Source organism: Ursus americanus, chromosome 24, assembly GCF_024610735.1.
Source record: "Ursus americanus isolate L20-20 chromosome 24, mUrsAme1.1.p, whole genome shotgun sequence".
Classification (NCBI taxonomy): domain Eukaryota; kingdom Metazoa; phylum Chordata; class Mammalia; order Carnivora; family Ursidae; genus Ursus; species Ursus americanus.
In genome coordinates, this window is record NC_142150.1 from 12,578,687 (window position 1) to 12,602,210 (window position 23,524).

A 23,524-nucleotide genomic window follows, 5' to 3' on the forward strand; every position below is an offset into this window, starting at 1 on the left:
AAAATAAAGCTTAATATCAGATGTTTATTATAGAAAACTTGAAAAATATAGAAAACAAAATGACAGTCTTCTGCCCCCTGATACCACTCTGAGTTAATTACTGTTAGCATTTTGATGAATACCTCAGTTATGTTTCCTCACCTGAAGGAAAGGACCCCTTCAGGTGAGTGAAATTGGGCCACCAGCTTCAACCCCACTGACAGCTGCTGGTACTAGGGAACAGATTGAAACTGAGAGAAGACCAGAATCTTCAAAACCCAGAAGCAGCAGACGTCCTAACTTATGTCCCGAAACCTCTTTATTTTCCACGTTCACGGACTAAGAGGCTTGCAGTGTAGCATTATGGGCTCAGGGTCCGTTTGTGCACACTGTTCACTCCTGCTTTTCTTTCATCTGCATCAGGCTAATCATTATGCATTTCTAATTAGAATATTTTAAACACTCTCTAGAGCGACGTTTTCCCAAACACTGTGTAATCAGGTGAGGGACACCTGCCTGGGACTCTGAGCGTCTGATAGTCTTTCCCAGTGAATTCTGTCGCACATCCTGCCGAGTACTCAGGTTCAATTACTGGAAGATTAGATTTCTCTCTTCGCCCCCCACCCCCGCCCCGCCCTCCCCCTCCCCCCTTTCCCCAGCCTTGAGAGAAAGAGAATAAATGATCAGCCCCAGGAGGGTGTGCAGCCCGGTGAGCGCAGCCCGTAGACCCGAGCGCGGGCCGTCGCCGGGCACCCCTCCCTCTCCCCGCGCCGCCTCTAGCGCGAGTGACAACGCGCCCTCCAGGCTCGGGAGCAGCAGCGTGCCGAACAATCCCGGGCAGGGCTCGCCTCGCTGGTGACATCACTGCCGAAGATACTCCCCGCTCACAGTGCCTGCCTTCGCGAGGCGTCCGTCCGTTTGTCCGTTTCCTTCCGTCTGCTGCTGGAGAGGGCTCTTCGCCGGCCGGGGACAGAGCCGGGCACCGAGGAGCGACAGGACCCGGAGGAGGAGGGAGAGCAAAGGCAGCGAGGAAAGGAGGACCCCGGCAGGCGACAGCATGAAATTCAGCCCCGCGCACTACTTGCTGCCTCTCCTGCCGGCGCTGGTCCTCAGCACCAGGTGAGTCCGGGAGCGTGAGTGACCCGAGCCAAGGGGCGCTGCCGGTGGGTTGGTCCTACGGCAGGTCACTTGTGGGGGTCAAGGACAGACATTTCAGCTGTTTGCATCTCCCGCCTAAGTTAAAGGGTGCCTCTGTGTTTCGGGCTCTGAAATCCTTCCGGGAGAGTAGAGCCCTTTTCTAGTTATCCTAGCCCTTAGAGAAAGTCTTAGTGTTCTTACCAGTGAGAGGACTAAGCGCTTTCCCTTTCAAAGAAAACATGTTTTCCTCCAGTCCTCCTACTAGGGATAACAGGCAGTAGCAGACCAAAATAAAGGAAATGGAGAGACAAGGAGGGAATTGTCACCAGGCAGTGTCTTTACATTACAGCGGTCTTAATAGCCACAGAGCTCACCTCCTCCAAGTGTGCCTGATTTTAGGGTACAAGGACCAGAGAAAAATGATTCATCCCGGAAGATGGTAAGCCTTGCATAAAAGTTCCTGGACTTGTGAAATGGCCTGTTTTAAGGTCTTGAGTGGGCTTAGTGGTAGGCATTTTCATTTGGCTGTCTTGTGAACAGGTCTAATTAAAGAATACACAAGGCGATTAAAAGTTAGAAAACACTCTCAGAGTGCTGATGCAGAGACCCTAGTCAGAAACAATTAAGTACTGTACTCTGTCACTGGCCACAGATGGGACTTTAAGCCCCAGCACAGAGAAGCTATTTTTAGTGGAGGTTTAAAATGCAGTGGTTGAAAAGAGTTTTGTGACTCCCCACTGTTGATCAAGTCCCAAAGTTGGTGATGGGTTTGCGTTCTTCTTCCTCAAGAGAAACACAAAGGTGGTCTGTTTCATTGCCCGGGACTGAGCCTTTATTCTGTATGCCCTTAACATCATATTGGCAGCAACCTCTTTCCCTTGGCTACTATAAAATAAAATAACCCTCGCAGCATGAGGATCGTTTCAAATCTCTGTGAATGGAAACGTTATCTGATTGTGCATCTGATGGAAAATGAAGAGGGGAAGCAGGGTTATATCAAATTCTGAAATTAAGAATGAAGAAAACTCATTATCTATAAAAATGAGGCAGTAAAATTCTTGATTCCATTCCTAATCTATACATCCTCTTTTAGACTCTTCTAACCAGACTTTCCTTTTAGAGTGAGGACTCTTTGATTTAGCCCTAATTGTTCATAAACTTAGTCTTTCCTTTCAGACAAAGCCCAGGTGACTTTCCCAGACTAAAATGGAATATGAGATATATATATATCTTAATTTTTCTAAGGGTTGCTTTGTCACTTCGGTTCACAAAATGCAGATGGTTTTAAAATCACTTTGTTTCCCAGTATTATAGTAACTTGCTCCAATTACAGAACCCATTTTAGTATTTGTGGTTAACTCTAAATGACTCAATGTAAAGTGTACATCAGTCATCTTTTTTAAGTGTCTTGCCATTTACTCTGAACTCTTGTAGTTTAATAATTGTGATTTCTAGAAAAAAGAAATTCTCAAAGTTTGGACACTTAAGTAGGTGCCTGTCATCATATGCACAAAATAATAAATATTTAAACAATAGAAATCCAGCCCACAATGATTTTTAAAGACAGTGAAAATCTCTAGTGTTCTAAAAGTACATTTGCTTCTTAAGGATGCTATCATTTAAGTGGCTCAGGAAGCTGATAGTCTCTAGCTTCTAAAGTTTTAGTGTTGGTTACATAATACAAAGAGCCATCATCTTTCCTTTTACGGAAGTGTTAATTTTTATTAGGATAAAATTTTTAAATATCCAACACATTTATTACAACAAAAATTAGAATTAGTCATTCCTAGTTTAGTTTAGATATGAAACTTCTGCATTGTCGTTTGTATGTAAAAACTTATGTCAGGTCTTTAAATTTTCCTTTTTGCAGCTCAACAGAAAGGGCATGTTGGGCTTAAAAAAGTGAAACTTTTCATAGAAAGTGAAACTTTTCATAATCAGTGCCCTGTCTTGTGATTACTCTGTACTAACTTATTTTACTGGATATCCAGATTACCTTGTGACAGCAGATTTGACAATGAATATCGTACTATCAAATATGTCATTTTGCAAGAAGAGATGTTTTAATGGTTTCTAACAGAAGGCCATTCTCTTTGTGATAGGTAAGATTTCTTGTAGGTATATGGTCCATGTGCAGACTAGAACCTCAACTAAACAGGTTTGTAAGAACAGTTGCATTAGTAGAGGTGAGTTTATTGTCCTGCTGAGAAAAAAAAAAAAAAAAAGAAAAAAGAAAACTGTAGCTCAGCCATGAGCACCTGTGACAGTGGGTTTTCTAGCCAAAGATGTGTTACTTAGTCAGTGCTTTTCCGTGTGAAGCAAGTGGCATTTCACATGCTTAAATCATGTGAAAGCATTAGCAAACAGTGGCAGTTACTAGATATTCTTATAGCCTTTGGATGGTATCACTTTTATCACCAAATTCTTTTTAAAGTGTTATGAATGTGGATCTGAGACTCTTAATGCAAAAAAAAATTGTATTTGTTTCAACATCCCTTTCTCTGGGCATAGCCCTTTAATACCACACTGTTATTATCTTCCCAAGCGGCCTAAAGTTTAGTTTTGTTTTATAGTTAAAGGAATGTGTTCACTAAAACACATGTTGCATGTAGGGAAAGATTGTTACTATATAATAGTTTCCTATCCACAGAGATGAAAACCCTAAACAATTTTGCCTTTTTTTTTTTTTTTTAAGATTTTATTATTTATTTGACAGAGATAGAGACAGCCAGCGAGAGAGGGAACACAAGCAGGGGGAGTGGGAGAGGAAGAAGCAGGCTCATAGCGGAAGAGCCTGATGTGGGGCTCGATCCCATAACGCCGGGATCACGCCCTGAGCCGAAGGCAGATGCTTAACCGCTGTGCCACCTAGGCACAATTTTGCCTTTTAAATATGAATTTTTTTGGATAGCTTTCTGTTTTCGTTTGCTCTTCGTCTTCACATTTTTGTAACAACTTTAGATGCTGAAGGCCAAAAATTCCATCATTTTCACCATAGTGAACAACATTTCAGTTACTTTGTCTTGGAAAAAAAAGTTAAATGTTCACCATCAACAATAAGCAAGAATTGTTTTACTGGGGTAACTTTATGGGGTTATGTAAACCCTGTAGAGTTAAAAAGAGAACTTTAATTTTCTGTATATTGTCCCTCCTGTTTAGAAAGTACATACAAATTCAAAACATCAAGTTAATGTTCTAAATTACGAAGCTAATGCGGAAACCCATTTAACCTGTGCACAAATAAATGTGGTCAAAGAAAGCAAACATATGTTGGTTTAATAGTTTTAGAGTAGAATGACTCTACTTTTTAAAGAGCTTCCCTCTGTAGAAGTATTAAATTGCTATTCCAAGGCAGCCAGCAATTCACTTCAGAAAGAAGTAGTATAGGTATTGAAAGGAATAGTAGGGTGAAAAAATCTTTAGAAGTTCTTGGTGAAAAGGGACCCATGGAGTGCTGGAGAAGGCTTGTGCTTTAGTCTGCTGAACCTCTGTTCCTTTATGCTGTGATTCTACTCTTGATGCCTTTGGTTTATTGAGTTTTAAATGACTTAATGGGGAGAGAAACATGGCAGGGGAGGAATGAAGGTCTACTGACTTCTGGTGGTTTTCCATCAAGCAAGAACTTTAAGCAGATGGTGGCTTAGAGTCCTCCCTATAGGAGTCACCTTAGAGGTCTCTCTTGGGCCCTCTGATCAGCAGTCATACCACATGTTCACTTTGGAATCTATTTTTAGATGATACTATATATTAAAGATGCTCTAGGCTCTTATTTGCTCTGTGCCTTAATCTAACCTCAGAATTAAACTGATTAATAGGATAAAGACTAGAATCACAATAAGCACCTTTTTAAAAAATTAAGAAAATAAATTTGATGTAGGAAGCAGTCTTCCTTAACACCCACCCACCCCCAGGTTGATATTAGGTAATTGTGGGTTTGTTTTCCCAAGCCCCACATAGAGTGAGTCTTGCCACACACACTTTTATATGGCCCTATGTACATAGGCTAAGAAGATATTAACAAGCAAATTTTTGACTTTCCAAATTTCAATTCTGGACCTTAGTTGCCTATTTCCAATGGCAATTTTTAAAATGACTTATTTATGGGTTATATTTATGGGTTAAATTCCACTCATGACTAATAAGAGACCCCTCAAACATTTATGATTTGATCACAATTGTCCCAGACCAAACTCCATGCAATTGGAAGGAGGAATTTAACCTACACACCAGGAAGCAAAAATCACTGACACCACTGTGGGGTATGTGATTGTAATGATACAGTGTTTTCACAAGAGTGTCATGAGAGCACTTGTGTGTGGTACGTGTGCTTGAGAGCCTGTTTTTGACTGACCTCTAAAGGAAATCCCTTTAATAAATATGGCTAAATCATTTAACCTGATTAAACAGATATTTAATATTACGTTTTCTTCTCCAGCAAAGAAAAAAAAAATCCATTCGAACTTCATAGCCTTTAGAAGTTGTCTGAGATGTTTTCATTATCACACCTGCAATGTGTGCCTGCAATGTGTCAGGCATCAGGACAGTAAGATATTAGTTACAGATGCATGTCTTCATAATCTAGTCATGTACAGAAATAGTGGTAAGGCAAAATTGGATAAATAGCAACAAACACTTTAAAGTTCTAGATATGAACAGAGAAAACAGTGAATAATGCCACTGAGGAAGTATCAGGAGTAACTTCCACTTTCAAGGACAGTGAGAGAAGGAATATTTTGTAATAAACTTTAGCATCCCGCGGCACTTGCTAACCATGTGATGTTAGGTAAATTGCTTATCCTATCTAGTTTTCTGATGAAGAAAATAAGACTACCTGTAGAAACCACCAAAGATATAAGGACTGAATGAATGCGTTTATTTAGGAAAAGAGCTTGCATATTTCTTGGGACATAGTAAGTGATCAACCAGGGCTTAGCCTGGTTGTTACTTTGATTATACTCACAAAATGTTTGTATCTGTGATTGATCAAGACCTAGAAAAATAGGTGAAAATTGGATACAAGTCAGTTGAATGACAGAAAATTAAAAAGAATTACAGTTCTTGTCTAAAAGAAAATATTGGCAAAGAAGAGAGAAAGCAATAGAAGTAATGAGGGTTACCTTGTTACTAGTCTGGTCTTTCAAAAGTGTTTTGGTGGCAAAGTGCCTGGGTGGTGCTGTGCACTTTGGCAAACACCATGAAAAATTGTGTTATCATATAGAATATGACTTAGCACAAAAGTACATATTTAGCTACCTGTATATCTATTTAAAATTTAATTGTATGTATAGCACATACGTAATATCAAATCAAAGCCAAGAGCACAGGTGTCAATAAAAGGATGCTTTAAAAGTGCATAAGCAGGAGTGATATAAAAGGTTCTACAATTTTATTTTCTACTTATCAGTTGATTTCATAATCTGTTAACAATCTATGAAATACATTTTCTTTTAATTTTCCTAAATATGTAACGCAGATTTTTTTTTTTTTTACTATTGAGAACAATTTGAAAACCAGTGATATAGAAGAAACTCAACTATGTCTGAAGAATCATCACATGAAAGCGTTATCCCTAAGCTAATTTTGAAAATGACTTTAGAGGTCATCTAATTTCAATTAGTTTGCATGTATTTTATCATAAAATTTTCATAGTTTTGCCAAGAAATTCTGATGATTAAATGAAAAATTTTTTTTTTACCGTAGATTATTGTGTGTATGTGAACATGTGTTGATGTCTGTTAATGTAGTGAATCATAGAAAAGTATGATTTGCTGCTATGGGGAGATATAAAGCATAGGTAATGTTAAGTCTGCATCAAAAAAAGGACACGTTTACTGGGACATCTACGAACTTTGCTTCATAATTATAGGAGGCAAAAAAAAAAATAATCAAAATAAACCATCATGTTCAAATACAAGCTGAAGGTCAACCAAGTAAACAGTGTGCTCTGAGAATGCTTTCATAAACGCTAGGAGACATCGTTATACCATAGGTAGTGATTGCATTGCAATTATGTCTGACTTGTTTGGTGTTGCTTTCAAGTGTTTTAATCTCTTTGAGTGTACTTTAAAGAGTTTGTTATTGGGAAACATACTGTGAATATAAGGTTGCATTCTAGTCTAAAGCCCTTCATTTTAGAGATGAGAAAAGTGAGGTCCAAAGTGACAGACTCATCTAAGGCCACAAAGGGAAACCAGAACAAGGACTTAAACTTTTCCCCAATATTCTTTCTGTTCTATCATGTGACTGCTTTCCATGGCATAGCTCCTCTGTAATCAAACCATATTTGTGTAGTTGGTCCCTACAATATATCCAGAATTATTCCAGTTACTGTGGAGTACGAAGTAGTTCTAAAACGTCCTCTGAGCACATATACTCATGATAGAACAACGGGCTATACTGTCAAAGGAAATCACAGCAATGCGGAGTTGAACACCATTTATTTGTCTATATTCAGTTGTTTTTTGAAGAGTGAGCTGGCTTAAAAAGAGATTCCAGGTCATTTTCAAAACCCAAAACAGTCATTAATGAGTTCTCACCTTTGCACACAATTTACCTCTCAAGCAACACACCTCTAATGGTTCCTGTTGATTTTTCAGTTCTGTTGTGAGGTGATATCGTTAGTGCCTTTGGGATCTTTTCATTGAAACTATTTCCTATAAATGTAGTTCTAGCTAGGCATTTGTTTTTATATTCCTTTCCTGGTAAATCTATGCTGTAATTCTGTGGTATTGTTCAATGGGAAACATACTCAACTATCTTACAAAGATGAGTTCCCAAATATGTTCACATGAGCTTTATGGTGAGCATACATTTTGTTTGGTTTATGTGTGTCTACATTTTCATCATGGCCATTGAGTAACTTATATAGCATTTTTAAGGTCGGGTGGTCATAGATTTTATCCTGCATGTACATATCACAAGCTCCTTTTCTTTGGATATGTTTCTTAACCATTCAGACTTTAATTTCTCATCTATAAAATGGAAAATAATAATGTCCATCATTTAGGGTTTTTAGGATTAAAGAAAATGTACTAAAGTGCTTTGTCAGTGCACATAGCTGTACTAAGCCATGTCAGCTATTACTATAGGTAGAGATTACAATTTAGTGTGTTGATTTTATATTGGATATCTTAAGCAACCAACATTTAATGATTTTATTAAAAATCAAAATAAATTCCTGAAGTGAATTGATTGGTATAGCCAAAATCATAATATTTATTTTCTGATAAGATTTTGCTGGGGGTAGACAGTGAAGGAATTGAGCCCAATGATTGATCCTTGGGGGAAAAATGGAAGCTAAAACATGCAACAACTTGCCATCTTCCAAAATAGTCCTTGCAGCTGAACTAAGGTATTGGTAGCAGCTATTGCAGGTTCTGGACCAGCCTTCATCTCATGTCCTAATAGAGGATGTGACTTCCTCCTGCCTATCCTCCAGAGGATTATTAGGGTTTCTGATTTCCTGCCCTTCAAACTAATATTCAGAACACTCTGAGCGGAAGCACTTAAGTGAGCAGGGTTTACAGGAAGTATTTGCCCTGTCATATGGGTTAAATTCAAAGAATATGAACTCAGACTTTGGATTAGCCTCACTAGCTACATGATTTAATGTCAATTAACAGCTCTAAGCCACATTTTCCTCATCAATAAAAAAAAGTGATAACAATGCATCTCTGATTTAAGAGTATTTAATAAGCTAATGTGTAAAAAGAATAGTGTCTAGAACAGAGAAATTCAACTCAATATATTTCCATTCTTATCTGATTGAAAGGGATTAGAGCAATTTTACCTTACCAGAGTGTACTTTCATTTCAAAAAGAGCTGTCCTTCATCAACATACATCTCAGGCTGGTGTGGACAAGACAGAAGTATTGGTGAAGAGATTTTGGAGATCAGTCCCATCTTTGCTTATCACAGATGATAAAACTGAATGGAAATACTGTATATTTTCCTTCTAAATTCATGCAAATAATTTGAGACCAAAGTAAAAGCCAATTCTGTGACATCCTAACCAATCCCAGTTAGCAACATTGATTTAAACACCTGCAACTTCCTCAAGGAAAAAAATAAGAAAAACAAGTATGCTTCTATTTTGGGTCTGAAAGCTCTAAATTATGTTGCCAATAGTTAAACATTAAATATAGTTATTAAAATTATATTACCATAATATGTTAATGCCTTTAAAGAAAGTTCATTTTTCAATTTTACCTGAAGATGAGAGAACCAGAGAGGTCTATCTTAAACTAGGACAGCATAACAGCTGCAAGCCTTTTTGACGAGTCGAGGGTTATGGACTCTAATCATTCTGTGTTCTCACATGGGGTAAGGTTGGTCATGGCCTCTGCAAAATGGTGGAGAAGGGGCTGGGATGGCAAATGGAAACAAAAAACCTAACACACTAGGTCTCTGAATTCTGTATGCGTGGACAGAGATGGTGGCAGTGGAGAGGAAAGTACCAGATTACTAGCCTTCCTGTTTTCATTGTTTTTTTTTCTGTTATTGTTATTTTGTTTTTAAAATTCTCTTTTCTAATGCTTGCAGTCATTCATTGGTTGTCTTTACAGTGAACTAAGCCATTTGCATTGGGCAGGAAAGAGAGGGGGAAAAAAGACAATTATAAAAGAAACAAGACAATGCATGAAAAATTGAAGTGACATGTTGGCAAGAAGCAGAGATGGTTGAGGAAGCTTTGTATTGTTGAGAGCATGTAGCTTTTTCCTTCAGATGCCACAGAGTGAAATGTGAGCTTATTCTACAAATAAGTTCATATGAAAATAGGGCAAACTTTTCTTTTTCTGACACTACAATTTAGAAAAATATTGAAAGGTATCAGATCCCTTTTGTGTGTTGTATGTATCTTTCTTTCAGTTGGCCCTTTGATACAACATGTAAGTTACAGATTCAGCCAATATTTTTGAGGACTAATTAATTACCTGAAAGTGTGCTAGATGCTTGCTTTCTCTTAACTTAACCCTTCTTTGCAACCCATTTTACTTACACACCTATATCTTGAGGGAGACTGAGTTTCGGACTCATTAAATGATTAACCTACATTCTCCCAGCTAGGAAGTAGTTAGATTTGAACCCCTTTATTCTGAAAATTGCTTTATGAATCAATCTATAGCACTGGCCATAGGAGTTAATTTCTGAATAAATACACGATGAAGAAAAATAATGTATGATACAAATAAGAATGCCAAAACTAAACCATGCTGACAAATAACTGTTTACATGAGGTGGGACAGGCTACATGAAAAATATTCTTAGAATTACACCGGCAACTAGTATGTTATATATTAAGTACACCTCAATTAGAAAATATTAAAAATAAAAAGATAAAAACAATCTGCTATTAAAAAATAACTTCTTAAACCAGCCCAAGAAATTCATTAGTTTGAAGACCAGCCAAATTGAAGGCTTTATAATAAATACAAGAGTTTGTCAGCTAATACTCCTATTCCTATGTAGAAAACAGTCTTTAGGTCAATGTTTCTCAAAGTATATTCCTCAGTGTACCTAAATTAGAATGCCCTGGGAAGCTTGTAAAAAGGCAGCTTCATGATCCTTACCCTTAGACTTACTAGATTAGATTTCCTGAAGAAGTTAAGTGGCCAAGGAATTTTCATTTTAACCTGGACCTCAGGTGCTTCCAATGCACAGGAAAGCTTTGAAGTCACTGGTCCAATATTTGAGAACTATAGAGTCTAGAACACTTTGAAACCTTTGGCATTTATTCAACATGCACATTGCAGCTGAAGTCAGGATGATGGAAATACGGTGATGTTTTGGCAAAAAAATTCTGCCTATTTTTACATGTATATATATATATATATATATATATTTTAAAGATTTATTTATTTATTTGACAGAGAGCACAAGCAGAGGGAGCAGCAGGAAAAAGAGGGAGAGCAGGCTCCTTGCTAAGGAGGGAGCCAGATTATGGGGCTCAGTCTCAGGACCCTGGGATCATGACCTGAGCTGAAGGAAGACACTTAACAGACTGAGCCACCCAGGTGTCCCTACACGTATATAAATTTAATAACTACGTATCTTCTTATATACGAGGCTGCATTTATCAGTCAAGTTACATGAGAATAATTCCCTGCCTCATTAAAAAGAAAAAAATTGCAGAGGGCTGCAAAGGGTGGAGAAAATAGTCAAACAAAACTGTATTAGTGGATTTAACAGGGACCATACACTATTTAGAAACTGAAAAGAATGAAAACATAACTCCACTTCCTGCCCCGTGTTTATTGCTCAAGTTATATGACAAAGATGCAATGAAAACCAAGATCTGCATGAGGCTCTACAAATGCTGATTGTTTTCTACTTGGGGCAGGAAATCAGTTTTCAGATGAAGTAGAAGTAATATTTAGCCTGAGAAAAATGTTTTGATCACCCCCCACCCGCGCACACACACACACACACACACACACACACACACACACATTCCACCACCTGCCTTAGCAGCACTTGGTTTTTCATGATGCGGAAAAACAGTTTTCTGGATTCATTTTCTGGATTAAGCTGAATGTGCAGCCATGTTAGCCATATTGTGTCCGTTCTTTTCCTTTCTGCAGTTTTAGTTCTCCTAGAAGAACAAAGGAATCAAAAGATGATACAATAATGCATAATCACTATTATAGAGTACTTTAAACCAGGTTAAGCCTCACAATAAACCTGTGATGTGGTTACTGATGTTGCCTTTGGTCTATACATGTGGAAACTAAGGCACACAGGGATTAGATTACCTGGCCAAGGTTGTAAACTGGTTAAGTGGATTCTAAATTCAAATGCCAAATGGCACTAGAGCCCATGCTCTTAATTACTATGCTACAGCGCCTCCTAGCGTGCGATGTAAAGCCCTGGAAGGAGCCCGTGTCAGCTTGTGTCTCTCTCATCTGTGGGTTCTGATTTACATAGTGAAAGAAGGAAAGAAAAATGTCCTCTCCGGAATCCCCTGAGCTCACAACTAAGTTTCTAACTAAAATATTGTGTATTTCGGGGCGCCTGGGTGGCTCAGTCAGTTAAGTGTCTGCCTTTGGCTCGGGTCGTGATCCCAGAGTCCTGGAATCGAGCCCCACATTGGTCTCCTTGCCCGGCAGAGAGCCTGCTTCTCCCTCTGCCCCTGTTCGTGTGCTCTCTCTCTCTCAAAAAACAAAACAAAACAAAACAAAACAAAAAAAAAACTTAAAAAATATAATGTGTATTTTGTTCTCATTGTGAAAGAAAATAATCATATTTATTTAATATTGTCTTTATTTGTGGATATTGTTTTCCAAAGTCAAAACCAATGAACTACAGTGTTCTACTGCCTGAGTCCCAAACGCATCCAAATTTTAACCGTGGGTCTTAGGAACACGTGGTAGAAATCAGACTGACCTGATTGAAGTTCAGCACCTTCTACCTAAGTGGTCCTGGGTAGTGCTCTCAACTTCTCAGACTCATAATTTAATTTTTAAAATCTATAACAGTGATTAAAGGCTCGTTTGTTTGTTTTAAGAATTGTGCTACACAGTTCTCCAGGGTAACTTTATTTAATGCTTTTCCATACCTTATGAAGGTATTTTGCAGATTAGAACATTAAGGATTAGAGAAGTTAATACCTCTAAGGTTACAAAATTACTAAAACGTAGAGATGGAATTTGAACCCATCATTTATTAGGCATATGCCTTATGGTCAGGCTTCTCAGACAAAAAGTGCTAACACTGGAATTTGTGGTGTCAGGCATTTGGGAAGTAGCTCAGAAACAGCTGTTGAGAACCTAACGCAGACTAGTGTAGGAAAGGGGACTTGTGTTCTATGCACAGGGATTTCCGACCTGGGGGATTCAGTGCGCAGATTATGCCGCATTTATAAGCAAACCCTCATAACCTCCCCATGTCTCAAGTAATATCACCTTTGGTTTCAAAGATGTGAAAAGCAACAGACTCATCATTTGAACTCAGTCTATCTTGAAGACTAACCTAAGAAGAAGTCAGATTTTGCTTAGGAGGCTTATGTGCTGGTGGTTTACTGAAACTACACTTCCACTGGTCGTCAGAAGATGGCACTGTGAAGTACAAAGTGCGGTACAATCCTCTCTGGGTCTAGATTTAACCCCTTTAAAAACTGACACATCTCAAAATTGGTGTCTTTAAAAAATGGCTTGATTTCACATCAAAATCAAGATGTATGTATGTATATGCACGTATAGGTATGTATGTACCTGTATTTATGCATGTGAATAACGTGCTTTATAGTATATATAGTATATTACAATATATATATATATATAATTTTAATCATGTAAAAAACGTAGATCTTTTAAAGTTTTCTGAAAACCTATTCTTAAAAATAGTCTTTATTTAGTAGCATTCTGCTGTTAGTTTAGTTCCATTCATCACTGTAGTAATTCCTCTATGTCTACTTTCTTCCATAAGGAGAATTAGACCTGAAAATTGAAAAATGTACCCATTTCCTCTACATACTCTTTTACTCGAGGGACATATTAAAAGGGTTCTAAAGGACAGATTTAAAGGGAAAGTAGGCATCATGTGAGGAAGACATGTCTGACATTTTTATACTTTTATTTTTAAAGATTTTTAAAAATTGATTTGACAGAGGCTGCCTGCGCACAGCTGAGGACACAGGCTCCTGAGGACACTGAGCCTACTGAGCCACCCAGGTGCCCCATTTTTATACTACTTAAATTTTAATTTTCATACATGCTTATATATTTTCACATGACCCATGCAGCAATTAATAACAACCCCTTTTTATAAAAATGGGGAGGCTGTTACTCCTGTCGGTAGGGGGCCCATACCTGAGGCTCTTGAGTTCCACTTTTATAGCATCAGATCCAGTGTCTGGTGAGAGCCTGCTTTTTGGTCCCGTGAGTGGAGTCCCTGTGGGGTGGAGAGCAGTGAGAGAGGGCACACACTCTTGTGTCTTTTCTTTTAAGGGCACTAATCTCATCATGACGGCTCCACCTTCATAACCTATTACCTCTTAAATCATATTTCAGATCTCAATGGGTCTTTCTGCCCAGCCCTTCAGTTTTACGAATGTATGAATTTAGGCTCCTAGATATCAAGTAACTTACCAAAAACAGGTGCAACTACTTAATAGCACACTAAGACAAAGGAAAAAAAAAAAAAAAAAAGAAGACGACTTTGCATGTTTTTATTGGCAATCCAGCATCAGTCTTTCATAAAAATTGAGAACACCATCATCATGATCTTGAGCTTACCTAATCATTATAAAACGTTCTTAAAAAATTACAAATTAATAATTATGGCGGTTTTTGTTTCAGATGTCTAAAATGTTCTTTAACACAAGTGTAAACGTTTAAAAAAAAACAAAAAACCTCAGTGAGTTCAAGTTCTTAGTTCCTTTCTAACACTTGCTACTAAGGTCAGCATTAGCTTATGTATAATAAATATATCTTGGCTTGTCAAAATGGGTCTTTTACTTTCTGGTACTAGTGTTTTCTGCTTTCTGGCATAGTTTTACAATGTCTCTCTTTTTCTTTATTATTTTAACAAAATAGGTGATGATTTTTATTTATTTATTTTTGTTGCTTGAGAGAGATTAACATGATTTTCTTTCAATTGCTGGAGACAAGCTATCATCACAAACTTCTTTTAAAAGAATGAAAATTGTATTGGCTGACAACCAAATGACCAAAAATACAAAATAACCAGAAATGGAGCCATGTTGGCCTGCTTTTGAATGCATAAAAGATTTGAATTTATCTGAGCTAAAAAAATCTGTACATGAAAGAAAAATCTGTGGAGTCATAAGATGGTTAGTCATAATTCTGTAGTAATCTTTGGCAAAGTTTTCTTTTTATAATCAGTGTAGTGAGTAAGAGAAAGAAATGGATGAGACTTGTTTTAAGCCAACAACTGTATCTTAAAGTATTTTCAGATATTAAGAAAATACAAATTTATCAGTAGCCACTTTTAGATCCTGTTTCTTTGTGACTGTTTAAAGAATTAAAAGTGTACAGATTATTATTTTTTTTTAATATACTCATGACCTATATAATACAAATCCCATATGGCTTTGTCTGTGGCTCTTTCTATTCATCATCCCTTACAGTGACGACTAAGTTGCAGGGCCAGGATTGAGACCCTAGACTCTGATTCCAAAGCCTAGGTTGCACCATGGAAGATGAATGGATGAATCTCATTAGTAACAAACAACGGCCAAATTCTGGCAGAAATGTGTGAACTGCTCTTTCAGGAAACCACCAACATTTGTCTACCTGTAACCTTTCAGGCGCTGAATGTACAGAGTGTTTATCCCAAAAAAAGTGATGAAAAGGTGATAGGCTAGGAAAGTAAGAGTTGCTAGACAATAAGTGGAGGTAAGTGAGAATGGAATTGATTCAGTGTTTTGATGTGCGCACGTAGAGAACATACTGTAAATACTGTCAGGATTCCCTGGCTGTGTGTTGTCATAAGCACAGTGGTTTGGGGGGATGAAGGGCAGACAGATCGTTGGATAATAGAATGTTTTAAGGATAACTAGTGAGCACAGTGCCCATCAGCTAACTCCGGTGATGCATCACTGGTGTTGAGCTTGAGTTTGTGGAAGAGGAGTCTGGATTGATGGGAGAGAAATCCTTCGCTGAATACGGACTATATTTCTGGATTGTTTTGCTTTCTCCTGGCAATAAAAAGGACATATAAGCCAAAGTGGCAGAAAGAGGGAGATAAGTCGTCGGTGATGATGAGTCCCTTATTCCTCATCCGTAGTGAAACGGGGTGTAGTGACATGAGAAGAATGGATTCAGAGTAAGTGTGCTTGCCTTATACGTGAGCCACCCTCAACAAATAGTCCCCCCATTTCAGGGGAGCTCAGAACGTAGCTGCGCGGGGCTGCAGCAAGAATGAGGGAGGCACACAGTGGTATTGGGGGCAAGCACATAACCAGATCAGGCCCCTGCCTCCCTCCAGCCCAACTCCCCACTGGACAATTCAGAATTTCATTTCGTGGGGGATGGTGTGGTGCCTTCTTTATAGAGAGCCAGCTGGATTTATGTTGTTTATATAAAGAAAATTATTAATATAATTTTGTGGTCAGGTTTTGAGCATTTTTTGTTTTTTGTTCTCTCAAGGATAAAGAGATGAGGTTATGATAACACAGCAGTATTACACGAAACTAATTACCAGGACCATTTTTTTTAAAGAATTCTCCCCACTGGTGTTGGAGCAAGCAATGCTGTTGGAGTGAGCCCCTCAGATGAAAAACAGCTCTGTTGGAATGCATAGCTCAGAGAAAGCCAAATTCATAAAACCAAGGATTGGATAAGACAGGCTCAAGCTCATTAGAGATAAACATAAAAGCTGACTTTTCCTATGACTTTGGGTCGGGTGTTCCAAAATGGGGAGTGAATGAACTATTAGTAAGACCAAAATTTGTAACAATCACTATCACTAAGCCTTTTCTGCTGATTTGAGCTCGAGGGCTTGCAACTGAAGGATGCTGGGATATCAGTTAGTTGCTATTCCCAGATTTCCGAGCAAAGACTAGAGCCAGGAAGCCAGTCATAACTTTTTGGAAATTCACCCAGTTAAGCCAGGGCCTCTGTTACAGAGGATGTATGTTCATCCAGAGATTTTTTTTTTTCCCCCTCCCCTGGATTAGGTCATGGAATCCCATACTGCGCTCAGTAGCCCCCGATGTGTGTGGTAAGAGGATGGAAGCGGATAGTTAATGCTGGAGAGGCCACATCTTCTATAATGTATTCTCCTCCTTCTGGAGAGGTTTAATTTCCTGAACCCAAGGATCTTGAGCTATAAATGACACTTTGAGAACCAGCAAGAGGAATAATTTGACAACTGGTTGGTTTAATAGCAAAGAAGGACATGCAAATTGATTCAATTAATATTTACTAGTTAATATTTACTAAGAAACTGATAAATGCCAAGAAATAATGTTAATTGCTTGGAAACTCAGATGCATAAGAAATGGACCCTTTATGGAATGTGAAGGACACCATGGTCCAAGCAGAAGAGTAAAGATTCCTACCTTTGGGAATAGGAGAGAGCTGTGGAAGATGTCACAGAAATCAATGTCTCTTTTTGCTGGGGGGTTTTCAACACTTAGAGGGATGTTTTAGGCAGAAATTTTGCTTAGAAAAATAAATTCCAGGAAGAGAACAGCAATGTGTAAAGGCATTAAGATTAAAATAATTAATAATAATATTCAGACTCCATGGAGTATAAGCAGAACAGTAAGAAGGGAAATAGATGGGCAAACCTATCTTCCATACTAAAAAAATAAATAAAAATAAAAATAAATCCCCTTTTTTTTGTTATATAAATTTGGATTAAAATTTGTTACATAAATGAATCTTAGGTAACTTGAGTAGCCCCAGCAAATTCTATATTGAGTTTATATATAACTAATGTATTATCACTATCTACAAACACATTTTTACAATTTTCAAATAAGGCTATGACATTTTACCGTGTTTACAAGGAAATGAGACAGATCTGCCTGTGAGCAGGCACATGCATGCAGTATCTTCAGCCTTGTATGAAATTGTATAGTAACCATACAGTCTTGCCTGTATTAGGATGGGGAATTCCGATCACTGAGGGTATGGGTGGCTCAAAAAGTCCTCAACGTTAAGTTTCTACCTCCATAAAAGGAGGATAGGATTACAAGGCCTCAAGCAGGGGAATAACATAGGGAGGACATGTTCCGGGAAGTTGGCAGGGTATGAATTCAGTTCAACATCCAGCATTCTGGCTTGTGGAAGAAGCGACATAGTGTAATGGAATTTAGAGACTGTGGAGGATCTTCAAGGTGCCTAGGCCAGCTTCTCATCACTAGGAGTTCCCCTTTTTGTCAGTTGCTCTTTTGGCTGCCACTGGCTAACAAACACTTACCTCCACAAAAATGGTCTTGAGCACAAGGAGATTCTTCCCCCAGCCCTGAGTTTTATTCACTCTGTCAGTCAGCAGCACCTCTTCACATTTCTAATGTCCCCTGGTAGGGTTCCTCCTCCTCCCCCTTGGTGTTATGTATTTTCTCCCCCATCCGCCAACTCCCCTATGTCTAATTTGGCCTCCTCCCACCACTGGGTAGTATGCACCCTCTCCTTTAATGAACCCCTATGTCCTCTGCCTCTCACCCCCACAGGCAGCAACCATGTGTCTGTCTGACATGCAGGTAAAAACAGAATGGCCCCTGCCTCAAGGTAGGTGTGTCTCTGTGGTACAGTTGTATTCAGAGCTCTCCTGGGGACCAGGTGAAGCTAGTCTCCTGCTGGGACCACTTCTGTGCTGGACATTTTTTGTCTATATGTTATGTTTTCTTTTCACCTTTTGAAAGTATTTACTCATCCAGGTTAGTCAATGACAAAGGAGGCCTCTCTTAGGGGTTACTTTTAGGAAAACTGACTTGAGACAGAGATTGAGGCACTGGGTTTGAATCCCAGTCTTTCACATTACCATTAATTTTTAGAAATGAATGGAAAACCTAAAGCTATCTCCATGGAATGTGAGTAGGTCTTATGGAATATGAAATTCTGTGACCACACAAGGTGGGTAAGTTTGTTTGTTTTCTTTTCCTGGGTTTGATAATTTCTTGTTGCCATATATATATGTTTTTTCTCACATCATCCTTTGTAACACAAAATGCAGCTTATAAAAATCATGTTTTCTGTGTTCTAGATTGAAACATGTAAATGAAATCTTTTATGAAAAAGACATTTGCCTGTTCAAGCACTTTTTACGAAATGTTAAGAATACTCCCTACTGTCTTATATGTGAGAACTTCAACCTGTTTCTTCAATTTCATGTTTTTTTCTTACATATCTAAGCAGTGACTCCAAAAAATCAACCATTTCATTGAGGACATCAGTCATATTGCTTGCATAGCTTTAATTATTTGAACCAATTTCTACAATTTACTTTCTTAAAAATCTATTTAAGAAGGTTGAGATTATCAGATGGTGTAAGGTAATTAAAAGAAAATTTAATCTTGACTTATTGAAGTATGATTTTTGTTGCTGCTCAAGGTTATTTTCATGTTGTGTCTGAAGAAAGAAAAATCTTTTATGTGTCTAACAATAATGATGTATAAGAGGTTCTTTTTAATTATATTGAAGTCCTGCCTTTTTATCACTGAGAAAATAATTTCTCTACGATAAAATAACAATTTCCTTCATCATTTGGTTTTTAAAATGATATAGTCCAGGAATTAAGTTTTGAAATGTGGGCTGCTTAACACTTCTACCTAGTACGGTTCTACTGACATGGGAAATAAAATGGATGTGTTACAGGGAGAGGAATCTTTGAGATGGAGGGACTAAAAGGCCTTTAATTTATCCCATTTTATTAATGAATATTTTTTTAAAAATAGAGAACAATTAGTACTTATGTGTTAGCTATTGCTTCATTGATCTATTTTTGCCTGATTGATTTAATTTATTAAATATGATGTATAGATGAGCGGACCAAGGCTCAGATAAGTTAAGAGACTTCATTTTGTTAGCTAATCAATGGTGCAGCCAGAAATTAAGCCCAGGGTTGGATGTTTAAACCTAAAACCTAGGCTTTTTATCGCCTTAGCCAAATCATTAAAGTCCTTTGATTATTTTGAAGGAAAAAAATGATATATATATTTTCCCCTTGTCACATTCTGTATTTACACTTTGGCCTAATACAAAATAAATAACCATCTGAAGGTGTATTATCTTTTTCTACAAATATTCAGGGAGAAATCTGAATTTATTTTAGTGTGGGCTTTGAACACCTGTCTTTGGCTCTCTTTATCTCTGTTTTTCCTTCTTGTTTTCTCTCTCGGATGATCAACTCTGGCAAAAGGAGCTTCGTTCTTCCCCAGACCCAACTAATTTAATTGAATAAGAATTGGAGTAGGCAAGTAGGTTCTTAGATTTAGGTGTTTGGGATAATTTAGGGGGTATTCTAAGGGACAGAAGATCATAGTTTCAGAAGCAACAGATATTTCACCTCAAGAAAGTATAAGATGGTACTACAGCCTAAGTAAGAGGAATGTACAGCCCCTTCCTCCTCTTTGAAACCAATCTAAGAGAAACTGCTTAATATTTTTAAAGGGTACATTTAAAAATAAGTGTCCCTTGTCACAACAAGTTGTGAACTTGTTAAGTTGGTGAGTGAAACATCGGAAGATGATAGTGGATCTTAATGCACATTTATTGAGTTCTCTTAGTATTTCCACTTGCTTGTTCCTAGAGCAAAGCTAATTGGTAAACAGAGAGTGGCTTCCTAAACTAGTTTGCTCTCACAGTCGTTTCATCCTCTTTTCTGAAGTCTTGCTTTGTATTTTGAGTACAATTGTTCTTCAGACAATTTAAGGGCTGTTAATAGCACTCCTCAAACACTCTGATAACTTTATTCTGAATGAGCCTTGAGTTTTGAAGAGTCTGTTCTTTGTTGAAGAATACAGTCTGCCATCTGGGAGAATCTAAGTAGTTGAATATAGGTTTAGGGAGAAAGACAAAGATTTGAATAAAAGATTTTTTTCAAGGTTTTATTGTTTTCTATAGTCATACCACTTTGTATTTAATCCTGTTAAAAACAAAATGAAAGAAAGGAAGGGTGACATTTCCAGAATTAGGATTGGATTGTGAACATATTAGAAGAACAAGCCTGTTCATTTTCCCTCTAAAATTATCCCTCCGGAAAGTCCTTGGGAAAGATGTTTTGCGTCAGCTTTAGCGAGGCAGTTCTGCACATGTACTGAAATCTATTGTATTCTCATGTCTTGTTTGGTATTTTGGGGGAGGAGGGGAGGAGGGGAATTTCATTTATTGCTATACAAGGAATTGTACCTAAGATTTAGTGAAGTATCTTAATATACTCAATTTATAATATGCACTTTCTAAAAAATTAACGCTACTGCATTTTGCACAAAAATACTTTGGTTTGTTTTTCACTTGTTAGCATAATCATGAGGAAATTTTTCATTTCAGCCAAGCTTTAGACATGACGACATTGACAGCACAGACCTGAGATGTACAACCCAATATAACAACAAGAACAAAAGAACTTGGTGTCAGGCAGTTATAAAGGCTTTACTTCTGATTTCTTTAGCTTCATTAGTTTGCTTGAGTTATTATCTGATTTTAGAAGCTTCATAGTTGTGTGACTGTAGAGTGGCGTAACAATGCACAAAATCCCTAACGTCTAGGTTCTTGAATTTCAGAGAATTTAAAGGGGAGGATTTTGGAGATCCTACTCTCAAAAGGAGAAATCTGGTGAAAAGATAGCTGTCAAAATGCAATGGACTTATTACCAGCAGAATTAAACGAACCACACAAAGTTACTATCTATTCTAAAACTCACTAGTGTATGACCAAAAGGAGTGGTTGAAAATGGAACTGTTATCACCATGAAGGGAAAGCAGAATTGAAAAATGATTGAAATGATTATTTGTGTCTGTGATTGCATTTGAACATCACTTCGAAGCACTCTCTGCCATAGAAATCAGGTGTGAATTTTTTATGGTTTTTCTGACCATGGTTAGTATACATACATTTAATTTTTTTAAAAAATAAGGTTGCAAGATTATTGAGCTTGCACACAAGATCTCTGTGTATAAATTTAAATTTCAGTAAGTTGCTGAATAATAGTTAATGGAACTATTATGGAAAGGGGATTGAAAAACATGATATTGTCTCCTCCTCTCATTCTCCTATGCTCAGTGATCCTTTTTGCAGGGGGAGAAGGGGCACACTGAAGCATGGGCCAAAATAAATTCCACTTACAGAAGAACTAAACCTGGGCCGGACTTGATTTAGGAAATTTAAATCTTGCAGTTAGTCCATAGGGATGCCGTTGAAAGACCAGAAACCTAATTTTTGTCAGCATTCCTCAAAATAAGCCAGCAGAGAAGATGATTCATATTAGTTAAACCTGTAAGAGCTTGAAATATAATCTGAAGTTCCAGTGTTGTCACTGAGGAGAAATTAACACTCAGTGGTGATAGATGCCAGTGTTTTCCAGTCACTACCTTACCCCTCTGTAGGGAAATACTCCTGGGTGGCCAAGTTGTGATCAGGTCGTAATGACAGTAGCAGCAGCTGTTATGTTTTATTGAAAAAAATTGTCATGGGTCTTAGCCCTGTGCTAAACTCTTCACATATTTTATTCTTGTCCGACTTCATAGCATAGGGTCTTTGATCATTGTCATTTTACAGATGAGGAAGCAAAACCTCGAGGAAGTCCAGGATTTGCACAAACTGCAAAGTCCGTCAGTGCCGCAGGTAGAGTTAGATACATGTCTGTCTTTCAACAGGCGGGTTAAGAGCCTGGGCTTTTTACCACAATCTAGGTGAGCTTTAACTGAAAGTAGAAGATGGACAGTCCTAAGGAATGAATCATCTAAGATGCACCATGACTTCCTTGCCCATCCTCCAGTTCTAGGGGGAACATCCACAGAGTGGCTGCTTAGTCATGTTATATTTCTCCATGCGCCAGTGAAACTGCCTTTTTTTTTCCCTTTGCCCAGCCTTGATACTGAATAATTTCTGTGTTTTCTTGCTTAGTCATGCTCCTAGGTCTATCTAGTCTCGTGTTCCTGATACTACGTTTAAATCTTTTTGAAGGAGTATTCTGTATACCTCGCCCTCTTATTCATAATCAGCTGTCACCTACGGTAGGTACTTGTTTCATCGTGAGTGGACTTCCCCAGGCCATCCCAGAGGTAACTCTGTACCTCTTCTTCGGGGCAGATAGCGCCACTGTCTCCTCCCTGGTTGGGTCAGGGCAGCTCTTAACATCACAACTGTACCATTATTTGCTGGACTCAAACCTTGCTCAAGAGTAATTTTAAAAGGATAATCTAGACTGCATAGGCTTAAGTAGTTGTGCTTAGAGAGCTTGATCTGGTCTAATTTGAGAAAGGGAGAATCTGTCTTTAGTAGTATGCAGTTTTTTTTTTTTTCCAGAATATCTAACTTACACCCCATAAAAATCAAGACCCTCCCTCAGATTCTATCTTTTGTCAACCTGGACCCCAACAAAATAATACCCCTGTTCTTCCCAAGGCTTGTTTTGCATAGTTTGGGATGTGGCCCAAGATAATGACCTCTTCTTAAAAAACTTTATATTTCAAACAAAACTTGCTAATACATCAAAAATACATCTATTTGTGCTTAGTCAGCTAACCCTTAACCAAGAAAACAATAAAGTTACATTTTGCTATCAGTCCTCTGAAGGGACAAGCACTTGCCAGAGTGGCAGTAGTATAAATCCAGACATCGTAGCAGATCACGTGTGCAAGCCTACATCCAGAACAAAATTCTCTCCCTACGACCAGGACAATGATCTTTTGAGTACTGGTGACACAGGTGAAAAAGAGAAACTTGCTAAGATACTTAGAGGAAGTTTAAATCCATTTGTATCTAAAAAGTATCAAAAA

The 23,524-nt window shown here is 37.9% G+C and overlaps 1 protein-coding gene across 1 annotated transcript in view; it reads left to right on the forward strand.

The window, feature by feature from the left end:
• Positions 1 to 815: 815 nt before the first annotated feature.
• The window catches only part of LUZP2 (leucine zipper protein 2), a 464,145-nt gene continuing 441,436 nt past the window's right edge, over positions 816 to 23,524 (forward strand). The window contains exon 1 of the mRNA XM_087855355.1: positions 816 to 1,098. Coding sequence (XP_087711481.1) covers positions 1,037 to 1,098 — 62 coding nt within the window. The 5' untranslated portion in view covers positions 816 to 1,036. The remainder of the gene's footprint in view (positions 1,099 to 23,524) is intronic.